This window comes from Perca flavescens, chromosome 16 (assembly GCF_004354835.1).
Source record: "Perca flavescens isolate YP-PL-M2 chromosome 16, PFLA_1.0, whole genome shotgun sequence".
In the NCBI taxonomy this organism is placed as follows: domain Eukaryota; kingdom Metazoa; phylum Chordata; class Actinopteri; order Perciformes; family Percidae; genus Perca; species Perca flavescens.
Genome location: NC_041346.1, coordinates 20,249,099 through 20,272,894, shown reverse-complemented (window position 1 = coordinate 20,272,894; position 23,796 = coordinate 20,249,099). Strand labels below are relative to the sequence as shown.

The following is a 23,796-nucleotide window of genomic DNA, read 5'->3' as shown; positions in this document are numbered from 1 at the left end:
TATGGTGGAAAATGTGCCTGTACTTTGACTGTAATTTGTCTGTAAAAGTTCAACAGTAAACCCTTAAACACTTGACAGGCACAGAAATAGAGTACAGTAGTGTCTTCATACTAAGGGAACTTATAGATAGGAAAAATAATACTATAAGGAGGCAAAAGATTAACCTGTTTTACCAGCATGTGGCTGGTGCTAAACTCTCAGGGATTTTATTATGTTGACATTGAGTTAGACAATGAAAATCCCAAGAAAAAGTGAGTGAACTTTCATATAGTAACAGTCGACAACTACCAGCTGGATATTTAGCTTGTATAAGTAATCCGGTCCCCTGCAGAGAGTGCAGCTGGTCCTTCAGCAGGGAACTGATCAAAGACCCGAGGAGATTTACGTTGTTATAATACAGTCTCACCAGGGCCACTGGGACCTGGTCCTACTAAGTAAGCAACCAATTAAAAATATTCTTTACAGCATCTACCATTTAAATCTTCTTACAGTACCTTAATGGATATTGTTTTAACTAAATAACATTAACATAGAAAAACTATAGTCTTTGCTCCCACCACTGACCATCAAAAATGTGTTTCTTTGCTTTCTCAGAACAATAGGAGACAGAATTGGAGAAGGAAAAGCCAGTGGCAACCTTGGTAACACATTAAAAGTGTTGGGGCGCTTTGATGAAGCTGTTGTGTGCTGTCAAAGACACCTGGATATTTCTCAAGAGCAGGGAGACAAGGTAACATGCATCTTTTATAATGCCTGTGTTGTGTTGCTCCTTCGACTGCAATGAAAACTGTCCTGGAGAATCTTTATTTAATATTTGAGACATTGACATGTGTATAAACAGAATTGTAATACCTTCAGTTTGTTTCTGAGCATCATGAAACATAGTAGCCTAAGCGTATTACTGCTCACATGCACACAATCTTCTGGGGGGGGGAAATCAAAAGAATAAAAATAACGAAATTCAAATCTTAGTAATTTATATACACTCATATCTTTATATCTGTAGAGAGGTCTTTCTGCATCTCTTTTCACTCTTTTCTTTAATCTTTCTTTTCTGTGTTTCTTTATTATCTGATTGCAGGTTGGAGAGGCCAGAGCACTGTATAATATAGGGAACGTGTTTCATGCCAAGGGAAAACAGCAGTTATGGGGTTGCACCCAGGAACCAGGGGACCTGCCTCCTGATGTCAGAGACACACTGCAAAGGGCTACTGGCTTTTATGAGTATGTGTTGTTGAGTAGTAAACTCAAAACAACCGATGGCTGTAGTGAGTTAAACTGCATTTTGTGGTCTCAAAATGGATTTATTGCAGAAAACCCCACAATATTGATAGATTTAGAATGTTTTGCTTTCCCAAAATTACATACAGAAATTTCATTTAAATTGGCAATTGTGTCATTACTTTGATCCCTACTTAGACTCACCTCTGGTAGTTCGGTTATTATTGAATACATCTGTTCCTGCGTGGCACATCTTGATTTATGTGCAGAATAACGTGGATGGAGCGCATCTGTGGGGGGAAAAAGCAAACTGTCCGTGCACAGATTTTCACTGACATTTTTGACCTTGGCTTTGCCTGCACCGTTAGTCCATAATTTCACAAGTCTTTTCAAGAAGGAGTCCAGATTTGATTTGGTTGTGTGGCCAGTTTGTTCAATCAAAACTAACTGCCCTAAGAGCAAAAATACTATAGTAATCATAAAAAAAATTACATTTACCTGAATTTGCCATTGCTCATTGTTCCATTTATTTTCACAATCCCCTCAGTCCCTATTGCTTAAAAGCAACCCCACAGATTACTACCATTGTTGTACTTTACAACTGGGATGCTGGGAGAATTAATGATAATTGAGTCAGTTTTCAACAGAATACTGGAGTTTTCAGTTTATTTTCATCCGACCACAGAATAATTTACTCCATGCTCTCAGTATTTGATACGTCTTCTGGCAAACTCCAGGCTCCTTTTTAAGTGGTTCCTTCAGGCCAATCTGCCTTATAGCACAGCTTTGTGAAATACTAAACACATCTTTTGACAAGATCTTCCCTCACTGCAAAAGAGCTCTGCAGTTCTGTCAGATTTGTCCATGGTTAAAGAATGTTTTCACTTTTAACGCTTTAAAAAATATTACGCCATTATCTGAATGAACTCAAGTTTAGATTAAAGCTTAGATGTAGCAAATGGTTAAATGGTGTTAAATACTTTTTTGAACGTTCACTAGAACAAGGCAACTCAATGGTGGGAATGTGTGGAGCTCCATAAACGTGAGGCAGGTTGGTGATGAAAAATATCATGCACATTTAGCATTGCCTGGATAGATAAAACATTGTGAACCCATAATAATAGCTCATCTCACAGGGCAATTTTCTAGGCCCTATTAAAGCCATTTTATTTTATTAGCAATGGAGCAGTTAACCTCAATTTGAGAAACAAGGTGAAAGAAAGGACTCACATGAATACCATGTACATATTAAAGGCTTAATTAGTCCTTCCTATTATGTACAAAAAGAAATACAGTAAGCTTTTTGTATGTTTTATAATTAATCCTAATAAACATATAACTTTGTTTTACACCAATATTTAGAAATGTAATACAGACTTACAGTATATTTAGCTATAGTCTAATGTTAACATGCACTACCGGTCAGAGGTTTGGGGTAACTTAGAAATTTCTATTCCACTCCATTACAAACAGAATACCACCCGAGATCAGTTGCATTGTTTTTTTTTAATCAGGGCAGCAGTTTTCAGATTACATTATGTGCTTACATAATTGCAAAAGGGTTCTCGACTTTTGTAGAAAGAAGTGACTGATCTTTAATGCAATATCTACATTGCCCATTATCAGCAACCATTCATCCAATGTTCCAAAGGCACATTCGGTTTACTAATCTGATATCATTTGAAAAAAGCTAACTGAGAAAACTTTGGAGAATGCTTTTGCAATTATGTAAGCACATAATGTAATCTGAAAACTGCTGCCGTGGTTAAAAAAGCAATGCAAGTGATCTCAGCTGGTATTCTGTCTATAATGGAGTGGAATGGAAATTTCTAAGTGACCTCCAAATTTTTGACCGGTAGTGTACATTGTTACAATACCCTTTTTAAAATAATGTACATACTGCTACTAAATTGGTGTGTACTTCTCTTTGTAGGATGAACTTGTGTTTGGTTAAAGAACTTGGAGATCGAGCTGCTCAGGGGAGGGCCTATGGGAACCTGGGCAACACCCACTATCTGCTGGGAAACTTTGTCGAAGCTATCAAGTTTCACCGCCAGGTGAGAAATTCAAGTGTTTTGCCAGCATCATATTAATACCACTAGTGCATAGATAATAGTTATCAGCCTTGTTGTTGTGCCAGAACTGTGACCTTGGGTCACCTGGGCAAAAGCCTTAGTTTGCATTTTACACAAGGTCGCTCTCCTTACAGCTATTCAGTAACTTTGTGGTTCGCCATGATATCGCACTGGAATGCACTTGATCAGAGTGGAAATACAAAGAGATGCAGTGCACTTGTCGTGGATGGAATTCCTTGATTTCCACTTATTAAGATCAGGTTTCTGTGAATACTGTGAACATAAACACCCACATAAAGACATCCTCCTGTTTTAGGTATAGCATTTTTAAGTTGCCTTGTCCAAACCATTAACATGCACAATAAAATGTTTTTTTTTTTTTTTTTTAAGTGGCTTGTGCACACACTGTGTGGATCTTTAAGTGTCGTCCCTGGAGCCACAGTGACACACAATAAATTTGCAGACCTTGGTTTTCATCCTGTTAAGCCTTTTTGTGTGTGCTTCCGTCTTGTGCAGCCCAGAAGTTGTTACCAAAAACTTGGATTTACTGTTGCGTTGTGATCAAATATGTTTGCATGATTTTTAGCTAATAGGTGAAGTCAGACTACGCTGCTGTTCATGTCAGCAAAGAAGCAGGCTATGTGCATTTGCAAAATTTGTTAAAAAAAAAAAAAAATCTTACCTGTGTGCCTTGCACAGGATGAATAAAATCTTACATGCAAATCGATCTACCGGTCAGTTTTCGTTCCTACCCTCACCTATGGTCATGAAGGCTGGGTCATGACCGAAAGAACGAGATCCAGGGTACAAGCGGCCGAAATGGGTTTCCTCAGGAGGGTGGCTGGCGTCTCCCTTAGAGATAGGGTGAGAAGCTCAGTCATCCGTGAGGAGCTCGGAGTAGAGCCGCTGCTCCTTTGCGTCGAAAGGAGCCAGTTGAGGTGGTTCGGGCATCTGGTAAGGATGCCCCCTGGGCGCCTCCCTAGGGAGGTGTTCCAGGCACGTCCAGCTGGGAGGAGGCCTCGGGGAAGACCCAGGACTAGGTGGAGGGATTATATCTCCAACCTGGCCTGGGAACGCCTCGGGATCCCCCAGTCGGAGCTGGTTAATGTTGCTCGGGAAAGGGAAGTTTGGGGTCCCCTGCTGGAGCTGCTCCCCCCGCGACCCGACACCGGATAAGCGGACGAAGATGGATGGATGGATGGATGGATGCAAAATAGCAAGACTCCCCAATGCACAGCCAGTTTGAGTCTGAAGGAGGGATTACTTGTGTCATTGTGTTGTACTTGTTACAGTCCGATGTAATACAAATAGCAGAGTAGAAGAGATGGCATGGGTGGCAGTGAGTGCAAGGACAGGGATAGAAGGTAAAGGCAATAGAGTGATTGATCAAGATTTGTTATTTTCTTGTGGATTGCTAGCATGTGATAGCGAATCATGTTAGTCCTAGCTTTTTTTGCAAGTAAATAACACCTTGGTGAGTATTTCAGTGGATCACCATCCACCTCACTCTGTACCAACACACAGTGTGCAGAGATTGATGGCGTCTCATTGGAAAAAAAGTGGAGAAAATTGGTTTCTTGGTGAATAACTTGCAAGCATGGCTTCAAGCTCTATCTCCCCATGTTTTCTGACACTCTCTATTGTAAAACAATTGTCTCCCTGTGGGAGAAATCTGCCTCTCCTCTCTTCCCCATTACAAATATATCATTGTGCCCTGGAGGTGAGCACACTTCCTTTAAAGGGAATGAGAGGAGCTGATTTAATGTACCACTGCTGCAGCAGCACATCTTTTCATGGAATCATGTGCCCCAACAGAGCTTGCAACTTGAACATGTGCAATTGCCTCTGCTTGTACATTGAAGGAGAGAAAACAAAATGGGTAAAATAGGATGAAATGACATGGAGTTTATATGTTATGCTATTTAGCTGCTTAGAAGCAGATTTAAAATATTGTGCTACTTTGGTTTGACTTGACCTTGCTGTTCTGTCTTTCACAGCGATTATCCATAGCCAAAGAATTTGGGGACAAAGCAGCAGAACGGCGAGCCTACAGTAACCTAGGCAATGCCCTGATATTCTTGGGCCAGTTCAACACAGCCACTGAATACTACAGGTGAGGAAAGAGGGGAGTCTGACATCTAGTGGAGGGAAGGTGAAGTGAACTAATTTCTAGAAAGAGTGAAAATGTGACTAAAGTACAAATTAAATATGACAAAAGAAAACATTCTGATGCATGACACGAGCACTCTTAAAATACCAAAAAGAGTGCTGTTTTTTTTGTTTTTTTTTCTTTTCTATTTTACCTCCCAAACTCTCTTATTCATCTGTCAACTCACTCACCTCTGTATTACCGTCTTTAATGTTTCCTTCACTCACTTTATCCTCACTTTATTTCTTTTTCTATAGGAAAACTTTGCAGCTGTCCAGGCAGCTGAGGGACCAGGTGATGGAGGCTCAGGCCTGTTATAGCCTTGGAAACACTTACACTCTTTTGCAGCAGTATGAGACGGCCATAGACTACCACCTGAAACATCTGTACATAGCCCAGGAGCTTACTGATAGGTAGGATGAGCAATATCTAATGCATATGCACAGACATGCCCGAGCACGGAAATAGTTTTTTAACATTTGTCTGTATGTTCATGTTTCATTAGAGTTGGAGAAGGCCGGGCCTGCTGGAGTCTGGGAAATGCATATGTGTCTTTAGGGAACCACAAACAAGCTTTCCACTATGCCCGAAAGCACCTGGACATCTCTAAAGAAGTGAGACATTGAGAAAGAAAATGTACCTTTGGGAAAGTTGAGGCTTCTTGCATTCTGCCTAATTTGACTCATTTGGCTCTGGTTTGTCCTCTTCAATTGTCCCCTTTAGATTGGAGACAGAAATGGGGAACTGACAGCCAGAATGAATGTGGAGCAGCTGATGGATGCTCTGGGGGTCAATGAAAGCGACCTTTCACCCTCCAGTTCAGAGTTTGAGATGCAAGGTGACACTAAAACGTATTTCTTACCTTTTTTATACGAGATATAATGTGTTAATTGGTGAGTTTTAGAGGTGCTGGTAGGCAGATATTGTAACCTTTGAACACATCCAAGCTAGGTGTTTCCCCCTGATTCCAGTTTTTATGCTAAACTAAGCTAATAGCTTCATAATTAATGGACAGACATGAGAGTGGTATCAATCTCTTCATCTAACTCTGGACAGGAAAACAAATAAGTGTATTTTGCACTCACGCACACACACACATACATACAAATTCCCAGAGTGGGGCAGTCAAATTTAAGAGAGTCCTGAATTTACTGTATGTCTGTCATATTCTCTCTATTGAATGTTAGTAATGGAATGACAGTGGGTTGTTTTTATTGCATATTGTGAAGAATTTGTCAGTTTTTTTGGTTATCTTTTAAAACAACATAAGCATTAGCTTACAATTTCACCTTTCATTATAACATAATAATTTAGTTTGTACACAACACCATAAGCTGGTGTCAAAGGTCTACTGATTGTAGGTTTCCTGTTAATTGAATTCTGTAATGACATTAATGTTTGCATCTCTCTTTATGATTTATTCTGCTATACATTTTGCATAGTGTAGAATGTTTAAATTTACAGAAAACTAACTTTAAAATCTACTTTTCAATAGTTTTTAGATTTTGCTCTTTTAACTCCTATGTTTAACAAAAATAACGTGTGGGCTTGAAGAAGCAAACTGAAATACTGTATGTGTACACAAGGTGACCATTTAAATGTAAAACCAACTTAAGGTGAGACAGACATAGCAGACCGACACTGTTTGTGTTATGTCTGAACTAAGGCTAAATGTGAGAAAAAGCAATGGGTGTGTACATTTTTGGGGTAAGATGAAAATTTTTAGCTTTACCCCCAGTCTCAGGAAGATGGTTTGATTCTGAAGTCTATTGTCAACATTATCCTAAATAATACAATTGATTATTATTTTTATTAATATCATAGATTTCCATCAACTCACATTTTTTGGAGCATTTGAAACATATACAATGAAGCGTGAAACACTGTACAATTTTTGTCTGTACAGTCAGCCTGGCTTTTGTGTGATGTTTGCTTGTTCATGAACCCTCCTCCAGGCAGAAATTTACACCCATGTCTTACATTTCCCTCTTCGCTGCAGAGCTGGCAAACAGACTCTTATTCAGATTGTTTGGTTGTCTGGCTTCACCTCAAATCCACATGAACATCATGGGACCAATGCCGAAACAAGAAAAGACAGAGCGCCTTGCATGCTTGATTTAATTTTAGACTAAACTGTTTGCGAGAATCTACAGTGGTTTTAATGTTATGTAATAAGTTTTGTAGTTATGTTTATTTACTTCTTTATTATTTCTGTAGGAGCAAGGCCCAAATTCACGAAGAGAAACAGCATGGACAGTGTCGAATTGTGGAAGTACTCTTCAGATAAGGTGATTTATTTTATTTCACATTTCAGTACCACACTCCATAGAGGAATGTGCATGTAAATATGGCCCACACAGCTCTCCCCTCTAACAATGTGTTCTTTTACTTGCAGAATGGTGAAAACCAAGACTTGGAAAGTATACCCAGGAGATCCAAAAGTCAGCAGTCACAGCCAGGCAAAAGAAAAGGCTATCCTGACAGCCAATCATCAGATGAAAGGCCGTGGTTGGACTCTCCTGTAGACACTGATGACATCACTGTGCAAGTCCCGCCTCCAGTGCCAGTGAGTAGACGTAGCTTTATTTTCTTATTAGCTTCTTGCTCTGACCCAAGTATGCCATAAATCTAAGATATGCCCGCCTTTTTAATTAAATCACTGGGAGCCCATCTGAGAAAGAATAGGTTTAATTTTTCTCCTAGAAAGCATCAAGGGGACCTGAAATGCTGACTGCTGAATTTACATAACTACTTTTTCCCTTCTCATCTGTTCATCCTTTGTCCAAAATGTCTTCAGGGCTTCTGCTTTAAAGAGAAAATGAGAGAAATTAGAGAGATTAAATTGGGAACATTTCCCTTAATTTCCCATGAGGTTATACAATATTATGTTAGAAGTCAGATACAGTGTAAAAGGTGTCTTCTCATTAAATACCAACAGTGCTCCATTTGCCGTGAACTATCTTAATGAATGTGCTGCTTTGCAGCTGTTGTATCCCTAAAATCATATGCCCCCACAGCACCTAATCATGCCTTGTTTCTGTGACAATGCTAATGGTTGTAATCAGCAAGCTGACATGCTAGAAAAGAGTGAAAATGATTAGGCTGCATAATGATAGTTTATTACCAGGGACTAGAAAGCTAAATGTTGGTAATCCTGATGACATTGAAGCATACCCTTTTTTTAAATCTGCCAATCTTTTAAAGCCAGCTGGGAGTCTTGGAACTTGGACCACTTTCCTAAGTCTAGAACTTGTGATTTCTTTAGGCCCCGATCAGACAGAGAGCTTTTTAGCAGCCTGGGGCAGCTTTTTGTATTTGTTTTCGATGAGCGTTTTTACGCTCTGTGCCTTGTGTTTTTGCAGGAGAGCCCTGAACACTCAAGTTCAAAAAAACTTAAACTCCGAGTAGAAAAATACAGAATGTTGTATGCGTTTTTTTTTCCCGTTTTCTAATCGGATGAATTGGAAGCGGGCCTTTTGCGGTAGTTGCCCAGCAACAAAAATGACACGGCAAGCTGCTCTTTTTCTAAACTGTAGGCTTAAAGCCCCAGTGTGTAACGTTTGTAGTTGTTCATTATCAAAATCTGTATTGCCCTTCACAGACTTGTCCTTTTTCATGAATATTGGCCACCAGAATCAATTTCAAGTATTCCTATTAGCTTGGAATTTTACATTTGCGCTTTCATGAACTGGGGTAGATGCTCCATAATGATGCGCCATCTTGAAATACGTTAGCTGGTAAGGGACACAAAGGCTATACTGCTCCGCCTTTCGCGTTTTCGACTCACAGCTGCTGCTAATGGGTATCGTCGCTTCCTGGCCCGGCAAGTTTGAAGAAGGAAACATGGAAGACCATACGTATTAAAAATCCTAATTTCCAAACTTCTTCTTCGCCCAGAAAAAGAAAACGGATATTGAAAAGAGCAAGAGACCGGAAAAAGAGTGAACATTGGAGCTACTTTTGAGGCACACACCAAATCCCAACTAGTTAATTATCCTCTGGACCACTGCAGTCTCCTTTTCTTTCTCTCTCCTTTCCGTCGGGTGGCGCGCGTGCCCGCTCGAGGTGCCCGCTCTTGGTCGCGGTTGATCCAGCTAGCCAAATATTTTCCCAAGTAGTTGTAATTTAGAGTCATCATTAAGTAACAAAACAATCGGTCAGTAGGAATTTGACATCCTATCACATCAGATATTATTGATGTTGTTTTATTCCAAAACTCATTTCACACTCCCAGACCATGTGCAGGAAAGTTCAGGTTGGCAGAACGTGCAATAGGGAGGGAATGACTTTAGAGACGTATCTCTTCTGAGGAGTCCAATATGTCCTATGACATATGTTGAAGTGGATCTGCTGGTGATTTGGGTTGTTGGAACAGTGGGAAATGTTGTCCCAAACTGTCTTAGTATTGGGAGTTCTCCTACGGATACTTGCATCAGTTTAGCATAAATCCTGGACACTAATCCTCTCACCGGAGAATCAACAAGCCATTTAATGATTGGGTGCATCGCAAGACTGTTCCCCCATGGTACTCCATAACATTTTAGGGCTAATCTTAAGCGAAGATAAAGGAAGAAGGATGTCCTAGGGACCTCAAAGCTAGCTCTAAGGTCTTCAAAACTTAACATACCTTTATCATTGAATAACTGGTCTAGAGTATAAATACCTTTGTCACTCCACTGGTTATAAACAAAAGGTTTGTTACCAGACATTAAGTGTATGTTGTGCCAAATTGGGGTGTTCAAATGCTACTTATTTGAGTAGCGTAGTTGCTCCTCAACCTGTTTAAAGTTGGTCAATGTGTTGGTAATAATAGGGCCATAGGCTAGCATACACTTTTTTTGGACACACACCTGTAAAAACAAGGTTTAATTTATTTTTCCTTTATTCTTCATCTGTAATGAACTAAAATATGAACATATAAGAAAGCACAATGGTGATACTGCATAATGTAGTTGTACAAACTGCCTTTGTCTTTTATTTTCCTGCATTCACACTTAACTTAAACTTAATTTCCCTGTATCTCTCTCTGTCTCTCATCATCATCACCACCGTCACCATCACGTGTTCCTTTCCCTCTTGTTCTGTCCCTTTGGCCTACTTGATTAATTGGACAATAAAGGAAAGTGAGGAGATCCACACATAGACCATGGGGCCAAGGACAGAGGACAGAAATGTCTATAAGTCACAGCTTATTAGAGTGCAAAGAGCAGTTAAATAGCAAACCCATTGAAGATTCTTATCTTTGTGCATGTCAGAAAATATCCTTGGTTATGAATGGTGTATTATAGAACGTATAGTTTTGAATTAAGAATTGAGTGCTGACATTGGTTCCTCTCATTTGAGGGTAGTTGAGTAGTTAATCTCTGCTGGCTGCCACTGTTGGCATGCGATTTACTCATGACTGTACCCATGCACCCGTCTTTCCACCTTCTTTCTCCCCTCCTCCCATTACACCCACCCCCCCCCAGCTCTCCCCCTCTGCTGATAATGGGACCTTGATCACAGAGCTGCTACCCTCCCTACAGGGTCAACCCCCTGCTTCCCATAATGAGTTGTTTTCCCACAGTGGGTGAACAGGACAAAAATGGCCTGCAGGAGAGCCACAGAGAGTGAGAGAGAGTGAAACAGAGAGAAAAAGAGAGGGAGACAGAGAGTGGATGATAGATATTAAAAGAAGGCTGTAGTAGAGGGATGCAAGAGGAGAGGAAATTAGAGGGAGGGACTCGAGTACAGCAGGGGAGGAGAGTAAAGCAGTGGGTGAAAGTAGGGGAGAAGGAGGTGTGAGCTAGGCATGTGGTCAGAGCAAGAGGGAAAGAGAGCTTAGAGAGATATGAGAGAGAGAGAGTGGGATAGATAGTGGACAAAGAAGAAGTGCTGTTGGTAAGATTTAATTTACGTTTTCCAGCTTGAATAATAACATAGTGCAAAGGATACCAGAGGTTATTAACAATTCTTTCCTTATTTCCTTATTGACACAGGTGATTGTGTATGTATTGGTTTCTACTCTATGTATAGATGAGATGTCTTACTCTCCTTTCAGGGAGTTGATATAGTGGAAGTGGAGAACTGTTTTTTATAAATCGTAAAAGTTCTGTTTTGTTTGAAGCATAGTTAGATTTTCCAATACAAAAGTTGCAATAGAAGAGAAAAGATTCCTAGAATAAAACTGAGTGAAATCCGGTGTCTGCTGACGCTGACCTACTTTACGTCTTGCTGTAAGGCAAAGTCATTTTAACTTCATCCACTAGTTGGTGTTCAAAGTGTCATATCTTATTCTGGCTCCGTGGTACGTTGGAATACTTGTAATTGTGAATGTTAATGGGGGTAGTTTAAGGTGGAGGAGAGAAGGATAGTCAAAAGCTTTTATAGTAGGGACACCGTTTTTAATCTGTAATGCTTACTTTTACCTCGTCTCCCACTAACCTGCTTTTGGACATTTTGTTGATGTTTTGTCATCACAAATTGCTTTTGCAATGTAGTGATTGTTCATGTTTACTAAAGTGTGAATTGTCTTGTCAGTGTATGATGAGTATGAGTAGTTAAAATGAGTCCTTATCCATCGTTAGTTTAGTTAATTAATGTTTAGCTCAGTTTAAGAAGACACATCATTCATTACAAAACAGTATGCCACTGTATCTATGATATGTCGCTATGAACTGTTTGTCTTTCAATAATGACCAATAAGTCTTACATATCTTTAGCAATATCTTGCAATTTTAGCAGACGTAGCTTTATTTTGATTAGTTGAAGATTCATTTTGAGATTTTATTGGTTCATTTTTGTGGTTCAAGTTTTGGTCAGAACCTAAATTTTAATCGCTTTGAGAGACATTTTTAATTATTCATCTGGTTAAGTTTGCTAAGTAAAAGTCGGAACAAGTCTTTTTGCAACAGCCCCTGTTTCAGATTTCAGTTTTTTTTCTTTCTTTTTTTTTTTTTTAAACTCTGAAGGGTTATCCTAATGTCTTAGTAAACCTCTTCTTGGAACTGACCCCAGGCATTTCTAAGTAGAACCCTTGTAATTGGGAGGATAAGATGGAGGAATCCTATTTTGGTACTTCTACTGTAGTTTATTATTTTGTTAAGAATACAGATATAGTTGTTTTTAATTATTATATTGTTTTTGCTTTATCTAATAGTTTGAATTAGTTTGTCTGCAGTGTTATATGTTCTCAGATCATTTCTCAGTAGGCCAGCGGCTTAATTTTCTATTTTGGCTCAATATTATTTATTTTTTTATTGCTGCTGTCCAGTAGATTAGTTCTCAATCAGTGGATTTCCAGGATATTTCAGTAGCGCTTTTTAAACATAATAAATTCCACATCTGCTTTGCTGGTGTATTTGTAGTTAAATTTTTTTCATGCATATGTTATCCACTTCAGTTGCAAAGCTTAAACACATTAGCTAGACTGGGAGAGGGAGCATCATGTGAGAGCACCTCTCTTAAAACAAACAATGGAAGCAGCACTGTCGGAGGCTGACTAGCAAAACACGTTAATTCATTCAGCCAGTCACGGATTTCATTATTTTTTGGCTGGTCATTGATTAGATCTATGAGCTCATCTGCTAGCTGAATCTGAAACAAAATACAGTTGGTGTTTAATTCTACTGCTTATGTGTGAAAATGTAAACCAATGAAAACCTTTTAAAATAACGTATGCCCTATTAGGTCAAGAAACTAAATAAACTAAAAATATAGCACAACCCAGTACAACTATTAAAAAGTGACAATCCATTTATTATTATTCTATCACATTGAAGTTATAACTAATTAACATGCTCTTTAATATGGTGGCTACAGCTGTATCTGTTGATATTTCCAACTGCTTTTAGAGGATACCACTATATGGCTCATTTTACTTAAATACCATATGGGTTGTTCATTTTTACATGACATTTTATGATATTGTACCACCCTTCAGTATCTAGGTCAAGGTAGTTTCAAGGAAGGCCTTCCCATGTGAGTTAATCAGATTATTTTTCTCATCCACAAGCTGGTCACCTTGTAAATCCTCCTCCTCTTGCAACGTATAATGTCATTGAGTTTCATTATCTGCAGATCATGTTTCTTGGATCTCAGAACCGCTCATCCTAATCAGGTAGTCCAGTAAAAACGTAGTGAACCACATTCTCTTTCTCAGAAGCTGGGCCGTGACCCCTCCGATGAAGACTGCTTTTTTGACCTCCTTAGCAAGTTTCAAAGCAGCCGCATGGATGACCAGCGCTGCCATCTTGATGAGCCACAGAACGGAGACAACGGAGAAGGTGCTGCAAACTCCGTGCCATCCCTGAACGAGATGATAGGTTGGTTGAGAACCGTGTTCTGTCCTGTCCTATTTTAAGGATACTTGTGCTCCTTTTTAATAACTCTTATCTCTTGTCCTAGATCCTGCAATTACCACTTCCCCCCAGACTGAGGAGCTGTTTGATTTGATTGCTAGCTCCCAGAGCCGCCGTCTAGATGACCAGCGGGTTAATGTTGGTAACCTTCCAGGCCTGAGGATTACCCATAACAATCTGGGACACCTGGTGGGTGAGGGAGATCATCAAGAACCTAGCGATGACTTCTTCAACATGCTTATCAAGTGCCAGGTAAGGCCTCAATTCACATATGACTAGAACTCAAGGGTTTAATCCTTTTTAGATTCTTAATTATTAGTCTTATAGACAGTGGGGATAGGGAATAAAATAAGTTGCCCTAATAAATCTGTTTCTCTTTACAAATGTGTAACATTTGCTTCTACACTCTAAATGTATAAATCTTTCTGACTGTAGTCCTCTAGGATTGATGATCAGCGGTGTTCCCCACCAGAAGCAGGCCCCCACGCCCCCACAGTGCCTGATGAAGACTTCTTCAGTCTGATCCAGAGGGTGCAGGCCAAGCGTATGGACGAGCAGCGTGTCCAGCTGCCCTCAGACGACCAGGACGACCCTCCGTCCCCTGATCCAGAGCCACCTGTTGATTTTTCCAGCTAGGACTTGGTGAATAATGCTGCATAACCTAATGTCAAGGAAAATAAAAGCAAAAGAAATGAAATAGGGATGAGCCAACATTTAAAGACGGCACTGAAGAGTGAACTAACAAGTTTTTAAAAACAAGACAAATCCCATGTGCAATAGGTGGTGCCCTGTCAAATGTTGCTCAATGTGTTATGTTCTAAATATGTGATAATATAATGGGAAAACAAGCAGAATTTAAGCTTGGTGGTGTGGAGAAGAAGAAAATATGTTTAGGGTAACGTGAAACAAATATGAAGTCAGTACTCAATGTAATGCCTTAATCAAAAAAAAATTCCAGACTCAAGATTGTATTCCCTGGTGTCAGATGTGTTCGGTAGAAGCACATGATTGACATACAGTGTAATATGGACAATTAATGTGGAGACGTACAGCATGAGTTGTGGGAATCGCATAGACTGTAAAAATAATGGACGTGGTAGCAGTGACTTCACCCGTTGGTTTGTGGTCTACCATTTTGAAGCCTCTGGTTTCTGGTTTGGCCATCTTGTTTTTTTTAAAACCAGACGTGACGATTTTTGGGCGAGAGAGTGGAGCTGGGGAGGATGATGCAGCAGGTGTGCGGGCCTCCGGGTACTTTGATGAAGTAAAAACGTTCAAAGTTTAAGACGAAAACATGGACAACACCCAAACCTAGTCCACGTATATTTTAATGTATACAGGGCCATGCCTATGCATAGCTAAGCCTCTGTCCTGATTGACAGATCCGTGTGTAGCCACGCCCTAAAGCATGCTCTGCTTTATTATCCATTTTAAAATAAATGGGACCATAATTTACAAAATGAGTGTCATGCTGTATTGAACAATAAGTGAAAGTAGCATTTGAGGCCATACATTAATTATGAAAATGTTTACTGACTTAATAAATCAAGTGAGAAGTAGGGTCATTTTCTCATAGACTTTTATGCAATGGGACTTGTTTTTGCAACCAGTGGAGTCACCCCCTGATGGAAATTAGATAGAATGCAGGTTTAAGGCACTCACTTTTCAGACCCCGAGGCTCCTTCCATTATTTTTTCACGGTATATGGGGAATCAAAGAGATTTAATGATGGGAACAAAGTTCATGAAAACAGCATACGACATGACAGATTTGCACTGAAATCCTTTTTTATATATATATATATATATATATATATATATATATATATATATAGATAGATAGATAGATAGATAGATAGATAGATAGATAGATAGATAGATAGATATATATATATATAGATATATATATATATATATATATATATATATATATATATATATATATATATATATATATATATATATATATATATATATATATATATATATATATATATCCCCCAATTGTCTTCATCAAACAAGTTGAATTTTCAACAAAATGTATCAATTCAGTTGTACTCTGATCAATGGTGCTTTTATCATTCGATTTGTTGTGGTTCCCACTGCTCATGGACAACTGGTGTTATTTGTGCAGTATCAGTATTAGGAATCATCATCCAGTGTTAAACAAACTGCTTTGGTCAGTGTAAACTTTCCACTAATTGATCACCATTAATTATTTTCTGACTTCAACAAAGTAATATGATTTATTTAAACTGACAGACTAAAATAGGACTTTCCACATAAACGTTATTTATTTGCATTTATGCCTTTATAAAAATGCATTTCCTTAAACCATATGCGGTAACCAAGGTTACTGAGCAAACAATATGAAATGTGTGATAATTCAAGCTCCAATGAAATGTTGCTGCTTAGCTTTAAAAGTAATGCTATCTGCTGCCCATAATGTTCAAAACATCTGATAACAGACTACTGCTTACTGCCATTATTATTATTATTATTATTATTATTATTATTATTATTATTATTATTATTATTACTTAACATAAAAATATAAATTGATGGATGAGATGGATGTGTCATATTTTGAAGAATTTAATACCATCAAAATTGAGGTTGTGCTGCTGGTGTGCTGACCCCCTGTGGTCAAAACCTGGTATTACCCATGGGTAAAAATCTGACTACAATCAATTGGGGATAAAAGGCATTCCCTACTCTTGAAAATATGTAGGACAACATTATAATATTAATATTTTGTGATACAATATGATGATTGAGATCTTTCCTCTGGTTTCAGTAACGTAAACCATAAATGTGGAGATTTTTGCAAATCATTTCATAAAGGTTATATTGTATAATTTTAGTTCACTCTTCATTTCTATCAATTTGTTGCCATGAAAGGTCCAAAATCAGCAAGAGAGATACAAACCGCAGCTAAGAGTTTGAAAACCTTGTGCTGTACAGAGCATCTGTATAATGGTACTGTACAATAAATATTTGACCTTACCTATGGGCTTGCTTTCTATTCAAAAGTAGTGCATACCTCATTTTTGTACCTTAAAGCTCATGGACCTTGGCGATTTCTGAACGAGGATGGATCATGTACCAAGTTCGTAGTGGTTATGTTTGATTCATCTGTTTTTGATAAACAACACATTGGGAGTTAACGTTAATATTTCCTTTTTCTGTTTTGTTGTTGTTGTGAATTAACATTTTTAGAAAGCACCTGGTACGCTTCTATTTGTCTTTGCCATCATTTGTACATATAAATATATTTTGTATTTATGTTCCTTTTGAGGACATGAATATGTCCCCTCATGCTTTTAATAAAATGTTTCAGTTGTTTATTTGGCCTATTTTTTATTTAGTTTTGGCAAAATAATGAATAGGGTTTTGTTAGGTTTGCAAACATCAGTTCATCTTTGCTTAGGAAAATGACATGAGTAACGCTGATCTCTATACCACAGAAAAATTGGAAAAAATGTTGGATTTCCCAAGCTCTAATCTTTGGTGGAACAAAGCACAAAGGGCTAAACAAAAGTGTTGGTTTACTGCCAGTTTGGTTGCATCACCAAGATTCAGTAGTAATGTAAATAATGTGTTAACACACAAAGATATTTATTCAGCCTTTTCATTGTTAAATTGACACTTTACTTTTTCTGCCTGAAGATGGTCATGAACCAAGTACATGCTGGTTATGTCTAATTTATCTCAATTCTCTCATATTAATAATAAATTTAAAATTCCAGTTGTATTACTGTCCATAATAACAAACGCACCTACTATCTTATGATTATGACACCTACATCCATGCCAGTTTCCAATATTCTGCTGGGCCCTGATAATGAGTGAAGCACAACATTTCCATTTAAAATAATGCTGCACAAAACGACCCAAGTGACTTACAGTGGTGCATTCTGCCACAGTCCTCCCCTCCTCTCCCTTTAAGTTCACCCATGCCCCTTCCTGTCCATCATCCTTTCTCTCCCTCCCTCTCTTACCCAGAATGCAACGCAGGCTGAACAGGCTCAGCTGAGCTATAAAAAGGCATAGCAAGGGGAAGGGAGGGCTGCCGTGCAGTAGGAACTGTGCAGACACACACACACAGGGATCCAGGGACAGCAGCCCCTTGCACTGGGATCTAGAGCCACAGCGCCAAAGAGAGGTCAGTACAGAGGACAAAGGCTCCATAGAGGAAGCATGAAATGACAGGGAGTGGGTCTGACATTGTCAGAGCGAGTGACGAATACAGAGAGATATATAGAGAGAGAGAGAGTGTGGGTAGACAGAGTGGGCTGGGATGGAGAGTGAGAATAACAGACTGTAATGGTAAACTGTCATCTGGTTTCTCGAGACACATTGGTTAGTCACACTGTTCAAAATGTTTGACATTGTCAGAAGAGCAGGCATTTCTGCATAGTGCAAAGGCACGTAGCTCTTGTGTGACATTGACAGTGATGCAACTCAATGCATGACATAATTGGTTTGGTAAACAAATATGTATAAATATAATTTATTCTTATTTTTTTTCCCTCCAGACATTGTATTGCACATGGTTTGCCTTCACTCTAATAACATTATCCTCCACCTACACCCATTTATGGCCATTTTAATGCAAGCTGCTCTAGTCTTTTAATTCCACTGCCATGCATATAGCCCCAGTAGCGGTCATTAACAACTGATTAGGGGCTTAGTACTATTGATCCTTGTGAGTAGATGGCACACATTAAAGTAAACCAATGTATGCAATTTGGAACACAAATATGTCCACAACAGCTACAGCTAATACAGAAATGATCTCGCTCCATCCTTTCACAAACATGGAATATCTCCCACTGCACTGACGTCAAAGGGTCCCCTGTACTCCCTTAAAGGAGCAGTACACTCAATTAATTTGCACAGTGCCTTAGTAACCATTGATACACAGAGAGAATGCACTAATAGATCATGTGCTCAGTACTTTATTTTCACTCCTGTTGCTTTCTAAGGGGAGTCAGTTTTCATCCCCGTGTGCTCTTTGGTAATGGTTGACATGCTATCCCTTAACAGCTGAGTCTTTTTTTAGCAGGGCTAAATGTTAAGAAAGAGTACTAAGACATGAGGGTGGGACAGGTGACTCACATTGGGGTGGGGGTTAGGGTGAGTCCAGTTTCTCTATATTTCAAATCAAGGATAGAATAACACAAATCACATCAAATGTGTGTCCATATATCAGGTTACACTCAGCATAAACAGCGCACTCAGTTGCAAGGTATTACATTATTTATGCAGTAGAAGATTCATAAATGTTAAGGGAAACAATCTGGATCCAATCCTACAGTACATTCACAGGGCTTTGTCCACATATGATAAAGTCCAGTTCAAACATCTTGCCACATCTATCTCCAGTACTGATACCGCCTCTGTTTGGAAATGTATTGGCACAATCCCACTAAAGCAAAGCCATGTAATGTTTCTCTGCATGGTAGGTTTTTGTTCCACAATTCCACGCAGAGCCATGTAATGTTGTTTGCACCGTATGAGAACCAGAACACGCCTGGCATGCCAAAGAAGCAGGGGACCCAGAAAATGGTACCATAATAGGTCAGGGAGGGATTCCCAAACAAGATCTGTGCTGACCCAGATGCCGGTCTCCAAGTGACATTTGCACAGACCACAGGGTTAAAGGCCACTGACATGAATCTGGACACCTGAGAAGCAGCACCACCAGTGCTAAGGAGTGTTGCATGTGGGAATCAGAGAACAAGCTGGTAGCATTTACAGCTTAGGTGCACACTCAGCTAAAATATATCTTAATGGTTAACCAGGAAACACATGTTAGCACTGGAAGAAGAGAAAATCTGTTATTTGGACAAAGTGTAATTAAAAAAATGTTTCCCATCTGCAGTCTAGCTACAAGGAAACATATCACATTTCTAATACCATGCATTTCTTAAAGCTTACTTGTCAATAATAGCAGACATAAGGCAGTGAGTAAAAAGTCACATTGTTACAAGGTCAAATTTAAGTTTTGTTAAATCCAATCTCCCCCAATTTGTATCTCTTGGGCTAAGAAAATATGTAGTATGTAGAATTACCCATCAAGACTTAGAGAATAAGTCTAAAATACCATGATTATACTCAAGGTACAATGTAAACTTTATTATCCCAAATAAGGAAATTTGGGTAGTCAAGGTGCAGACACACAAAGATATACAAAACAGTCATAAAAATATTCAATGTGCAATTCCCCACCTTCCAACCCCCCAACACACACACACACACACACACACACACACAGCAAGTACCCTCACTCTTGAATACGCTGTCACACACTCATAAATACTACGATGTGCAGTGGGTTACATGATCCCTGTGAATGTCCAACAGCACTATAATCCACTAACAAATATATAAATATATATATTGCAGCATATAAATATTGCATACAGATTGCCATTCCTCATAGCCCTGACCAAAATACCACCAGATCCAATGTTTTTGTACTGTCCCTCTTATTTAACAGTCTAATTGCTGAAGGAACAAAAACCTAAACCTACAGTAGCTGTTCTTATTTTCCTTTGCAGAATCCTTACTTTTCCCCGACAGCTCAGTTGGAAGCTGTTATGTAAAGGGTGAGCAGGATCATTAAGGATGCGCTCAGTCTTACTCTGAATGAGGTCCTTACACAACTGAGCAGCTGACATCTGATCAAACTAACCCTGCTCGCCATACTGTTCATGTATACTTTTCTGCAACCCATTATGGTTTAGGTTGCGCATGTTTACAAACATGCAAATCAGGCCAAAGCACAGGATGCTCTGTAGGACAGCCTTGTAAAACCGTTGCAAAACATAACGATCCACTTTCAAACTGGACAGTTTTCTTAAAAAGAACATTCACTGTTGCAGTTTTCGGACCTTTACAGTGGCACATACATCAAACTTCAGCTGGTTATTAATCTCTGTCTCTAAGTATCTGTAAGTGTTAACGCTTTGATGGGTTCATTGTTAACCTCGGTGTGTGGGACTTCTCCTCTACTACGTACTTCTACACATTTACACGTGACTTAAGGTGGTATTCTGACTCCAAATCAATTCCTAACATCGAGGGAAATAGTTTTATTGGAGATATCAAATTTATTTAAAAATACATGCAATTGAGAACTGAATTTTATTTACGGCATTATGAAATTTGGCCAACAGAGTCAAAGCAGATCCAAAACTAGGTGGTTATTTTGGCATAGGCAACACCTGTTGAGCCGTATCTTAAAGTTATTTAATGTCAATTCTTTCAAACACATTCATTTTGAACCCAGGTCACATGACACAAGCAAGTAGCTAGTTGAAGATATCTATTTACACTTGCCAGCACACTCCTTCCTCATTCTTTTGTCTTTACAGTAAGTCAGCTAAAAGGGGAGTGTTACCAGGAAACCACATACAGTAAAAGTTGTCTTCTTTAGATATATTCATTAACACAGAATGAATAGGCATTTCCTGTCTCAATCAGATGTTCGTGACTAGAACATTTTCTCAGTGATGGGACACACTGTAAAAGCTACTTAGTATTGTTATGCTCTATGTGAGGCCACATCATACAGTCTTTAATAATAAAAACAATTAATCACTGCTCCAATTACTCATCCTTGAAATATTGATAAAAGTACTAGTACTATTAGTACAGCTACTTCTGTAAATGTGTTTATGTGTTTGTGAGGTGGAAGTGAAGCAGTTAAAACATCTGTGGGTTTCTTGGGTTGGTGTTATAGTATTACAAAATATTCACAGTAAAAATAAAGAATGCACGGCAATACTGATTTCCTGAATAGATAACACAGTTATTAACACTAAAAGGAAATGCTTTTGGGGAAATAATTGTATGACATTGATTATGTTGCTTCAACAACAGAAATAAGCAAATGTTATATGTTATATGTTAATATGTTTTGGGATTATCAATGGGAAGCAATTTGTTAAAAGCATGATCAACAAAGTGTTACTTTTCTGACTGTATGTATAACCTACACAAATTCTATTTTACAGTCTACCTTTATTTCAAAATATGTGCTGTAGTGAACTTATTAACTTTTTCTGTCCTTTTCTGTCATTTAGTTGAAGGAAAACACTCATCTAACGCAACACAATGGCAGGTAAATAATACACCATGTCAAAGATTGATTGATGATGATTAATGATGAGTGGAGTTAAATAAGGAAGAAGTAGACTTGATGTGTTTTCTTAGACTCTACTGCCCTCTTATGGTGATTTGTGAGAATACAGTGGAGGTCTTTTTTTTTCTTGCATTTTACATTTTACAACACTGTACAGATATAGTATTCCTTTAAAGAGATTGTTATGATATTACATTTAATTAACAGCACAACATTGTATAATAATGCAATTATCTTATGATATATAGTATATGCACACATTATTATACCATATAATTAAGAGCAAGTCCAAATTTTGTGGTTTCTTTTCATTGTTTTGCTCTTTTGTTAGATTTATAACTCAGACTTTTTCTTTTTGCTCCCTGTGAGGAGTTGTATCAGGCTAAATAACATTATCAGGTGACAACAGTTGCCATAGCAACACTGTTTGAGTAATAGCACAAACCTACACCAAAGCAAGCACAGTCAAAACAGGCTAGTGGACCAGGTGACACTGTGCCTTGCAAATAAATAATGGGAAATATGTGTACTGATCACACGATCGCCATTACCCACACATTGGACTGTCGAGATGGTTTGTTTCTAAAATCTTTTACTTGTGAATTTAAAGAAGAAAGCTTTGCCAAATAACATGCATGGACTCATAAGGTCTTTTGTACATGCTCATTTCAGAAAAAATTAAAGATGCCAAGATCATCTTTGTTGTCGGTGAGTACACATTTTGTCATTTTACAAAACAACACATTTAAATATAGCTAAAAAACAACAACAGCTATCTCCCTCGTGCTATACTAATGTTTTTTGTCTTTCTTTTTCAGGTGGGCCTGGCTCTGGAAAGGGCACCCAGTGTGAGAAGGTAGTTGCAAAGTATGGCTACACCCACCTGTCATCTGGGGATCTGCTCCGTGCTGAGGTGTCTTCTGGCTCTGAGAGGGGCAAGCAGCTCCAGGCCATCATGCAGAAGGGAGAGCTTGTCCCCCTGGTAAGAGACAAATAATCTAATACAACAGTCCTTTAGTTTATATGTTCACTTTTTTGTCGAAACTGTTTTAGAGAGGTGGTTCAAGTAATTAAACTTGATCATTTGTGAGGATGTAGTTTGTGGTGCTGTTGAACTGTCTTGCATTATACAGATAGGTTATTTTGTTATTTAGCCCACCCTCATTGATATTTATGGGGTGGACAAAATCTGTCAGTATAATAAACTAGCAACTGAGTGTATTTTCTATCAGAAGAGCCAAATCATGGTGAAGGTTGATCATAATGTCTTGGGTCTGCTTTCAGGACACAGTCTTAGACATGATTAAGGATGCCATGATCGCCAAGGCTGATGTCTCCAAGGGCTACCTTATTGATGGCTACCCCCGTGAGGTGAAGCAGGGCGAGGAGTTTGAGAAAAAGGTAGGAGAGGGCATGAGGTGTTGGTCTATAATTCATCCCCGCAAAGCAATACATTAAAAACTTTAACGATCAAACTACCTTTGATCCCAGATCGGCAAACCCTGCCTGCTGCTGTACGTTGATGCAAAAGGAGAGACCATGGTCAAGAGGCTTTTGAAGCGTGGTGAGACAAGTGGCCGTTCTGATGACAATGAGGAGACCATCAAGAAGCGCCTGGACTTGTATTACAAAGCAACTGAGCCAGTCATTGCCTTTTACGAGAGCCGGGGCATTGTCAGGAAGGTGTGTATGACTGCTATGATAGTGAACATTTAAAACAAAGTGTGAACTGTGTGTAAAATCTAACATGTATTTTATATTTGTCCTAGGTTGACTCTGAGCTGCCAGTGGATGAGGTCTTCAGCCAAGTTTCCAAGGCTATTGATGCACTGAAGTAAAACAACATGACTAGATAAACTGT

At 38.8% G+C, this 23,796-nt stretch overlaps 2 protein-coding genes across 3 annotated transcripts in view; both read left to right on the top strand.

Moving 5' to 3' along the window:
• Positions 1–15,630, top strand: part of gpsm1b (G protein signaling modulator 1b) — a 29,596-nt gene extending 13,966 nt beyond the window's left edge. The window contains exons 3-14 of one of the 2 annotated variants that reach the window (XM_028601401.1): positions 595–730; positions 1,082–1,224; positions 3,155–3,278; positions 5,294–5,409; positions 5,703–5,858; positions 5,951–6,059; positions 6,169–6,283; positions 7,663–7,733; positions 7,841–8,011; positions 13,589–13,748; positions 13,831–14,036; positions 14,220–15,630. In XM_028601401.1, coding sequence (XP_028457202.1) covers positions 595–730; positions 1,082–1,224; positions 3,155–3,278; positions 5,294–5,409; positions 5,703–5,858; positions 5,951–6,059; positions 6,169–6,283; positions 7,663–7,733; positions 7,841–8,011; positions 13,589–13,748; positions 13,831–14,036; positions 14,220–14,420 — 1,708 coding nt within the window. In that variant the 3' untranslated portion in view covers positions 14,421–15,630. Of the gene's footprint in view, positions 1–594; positions 731–1,081; positions 1,225–3,154; positions 3,279–5,293; positions 5,410–5,702; positions 5,859–5,950; positions 6,060–6,168; positions 6,284–7,662; positions 7,734–7,840; positions 8,012–13,585; positions 13,749–13,830; positions 14,037–14,219 lie in introns of both variants that reach the window. The other variant, XM_028601400.1, reaches the window with a different exon arrangement.
• A 2,208-nt stretch (positions 15,631–17,838) lies between these two features.
• ak1 (adenylate kinase 1) lies at positions 17,839–23,796 on the top strand. Its single transcript, XM_028601951.1, has 7 exons — positions 17,839–17,948; positions 21,877–21,914; positions 22,608–22,643; positions 22,754–22,917; positions 23,220–23,336; positions 23,427–23,618; positions 23,705–23,796. Exons 2-7 carry the CDS (start codon positions 21,908–21,910, stop codon positions 23,771–23,773), a joined length of 585 nt encoding a protein of 194 aa, XP_028457752.1. The 5' UTR covers positions 17,839–17,948; positions 21,877–21,907; the 3' UTR covers positions 23,774–23,796.

Coding starts and splice junctions, on each gene's coding strand:
- ak1 (XM_028601951.1), top strand. Junction 22,644..22,753: donor CAAGATCATCTTTGTTGTCG/GTGAGTACACAT, acceptor TTTCTTTTTCAG/GTGGGCCTGGCTCTGGAAAG. Junction 22,918..23,219: donor AGGGAGAGCTTGTCCCCCTG/GTAAGAGACAAA, acceptor GTCTGCTTTCAG/GACACAGTCTTAGACATGAT.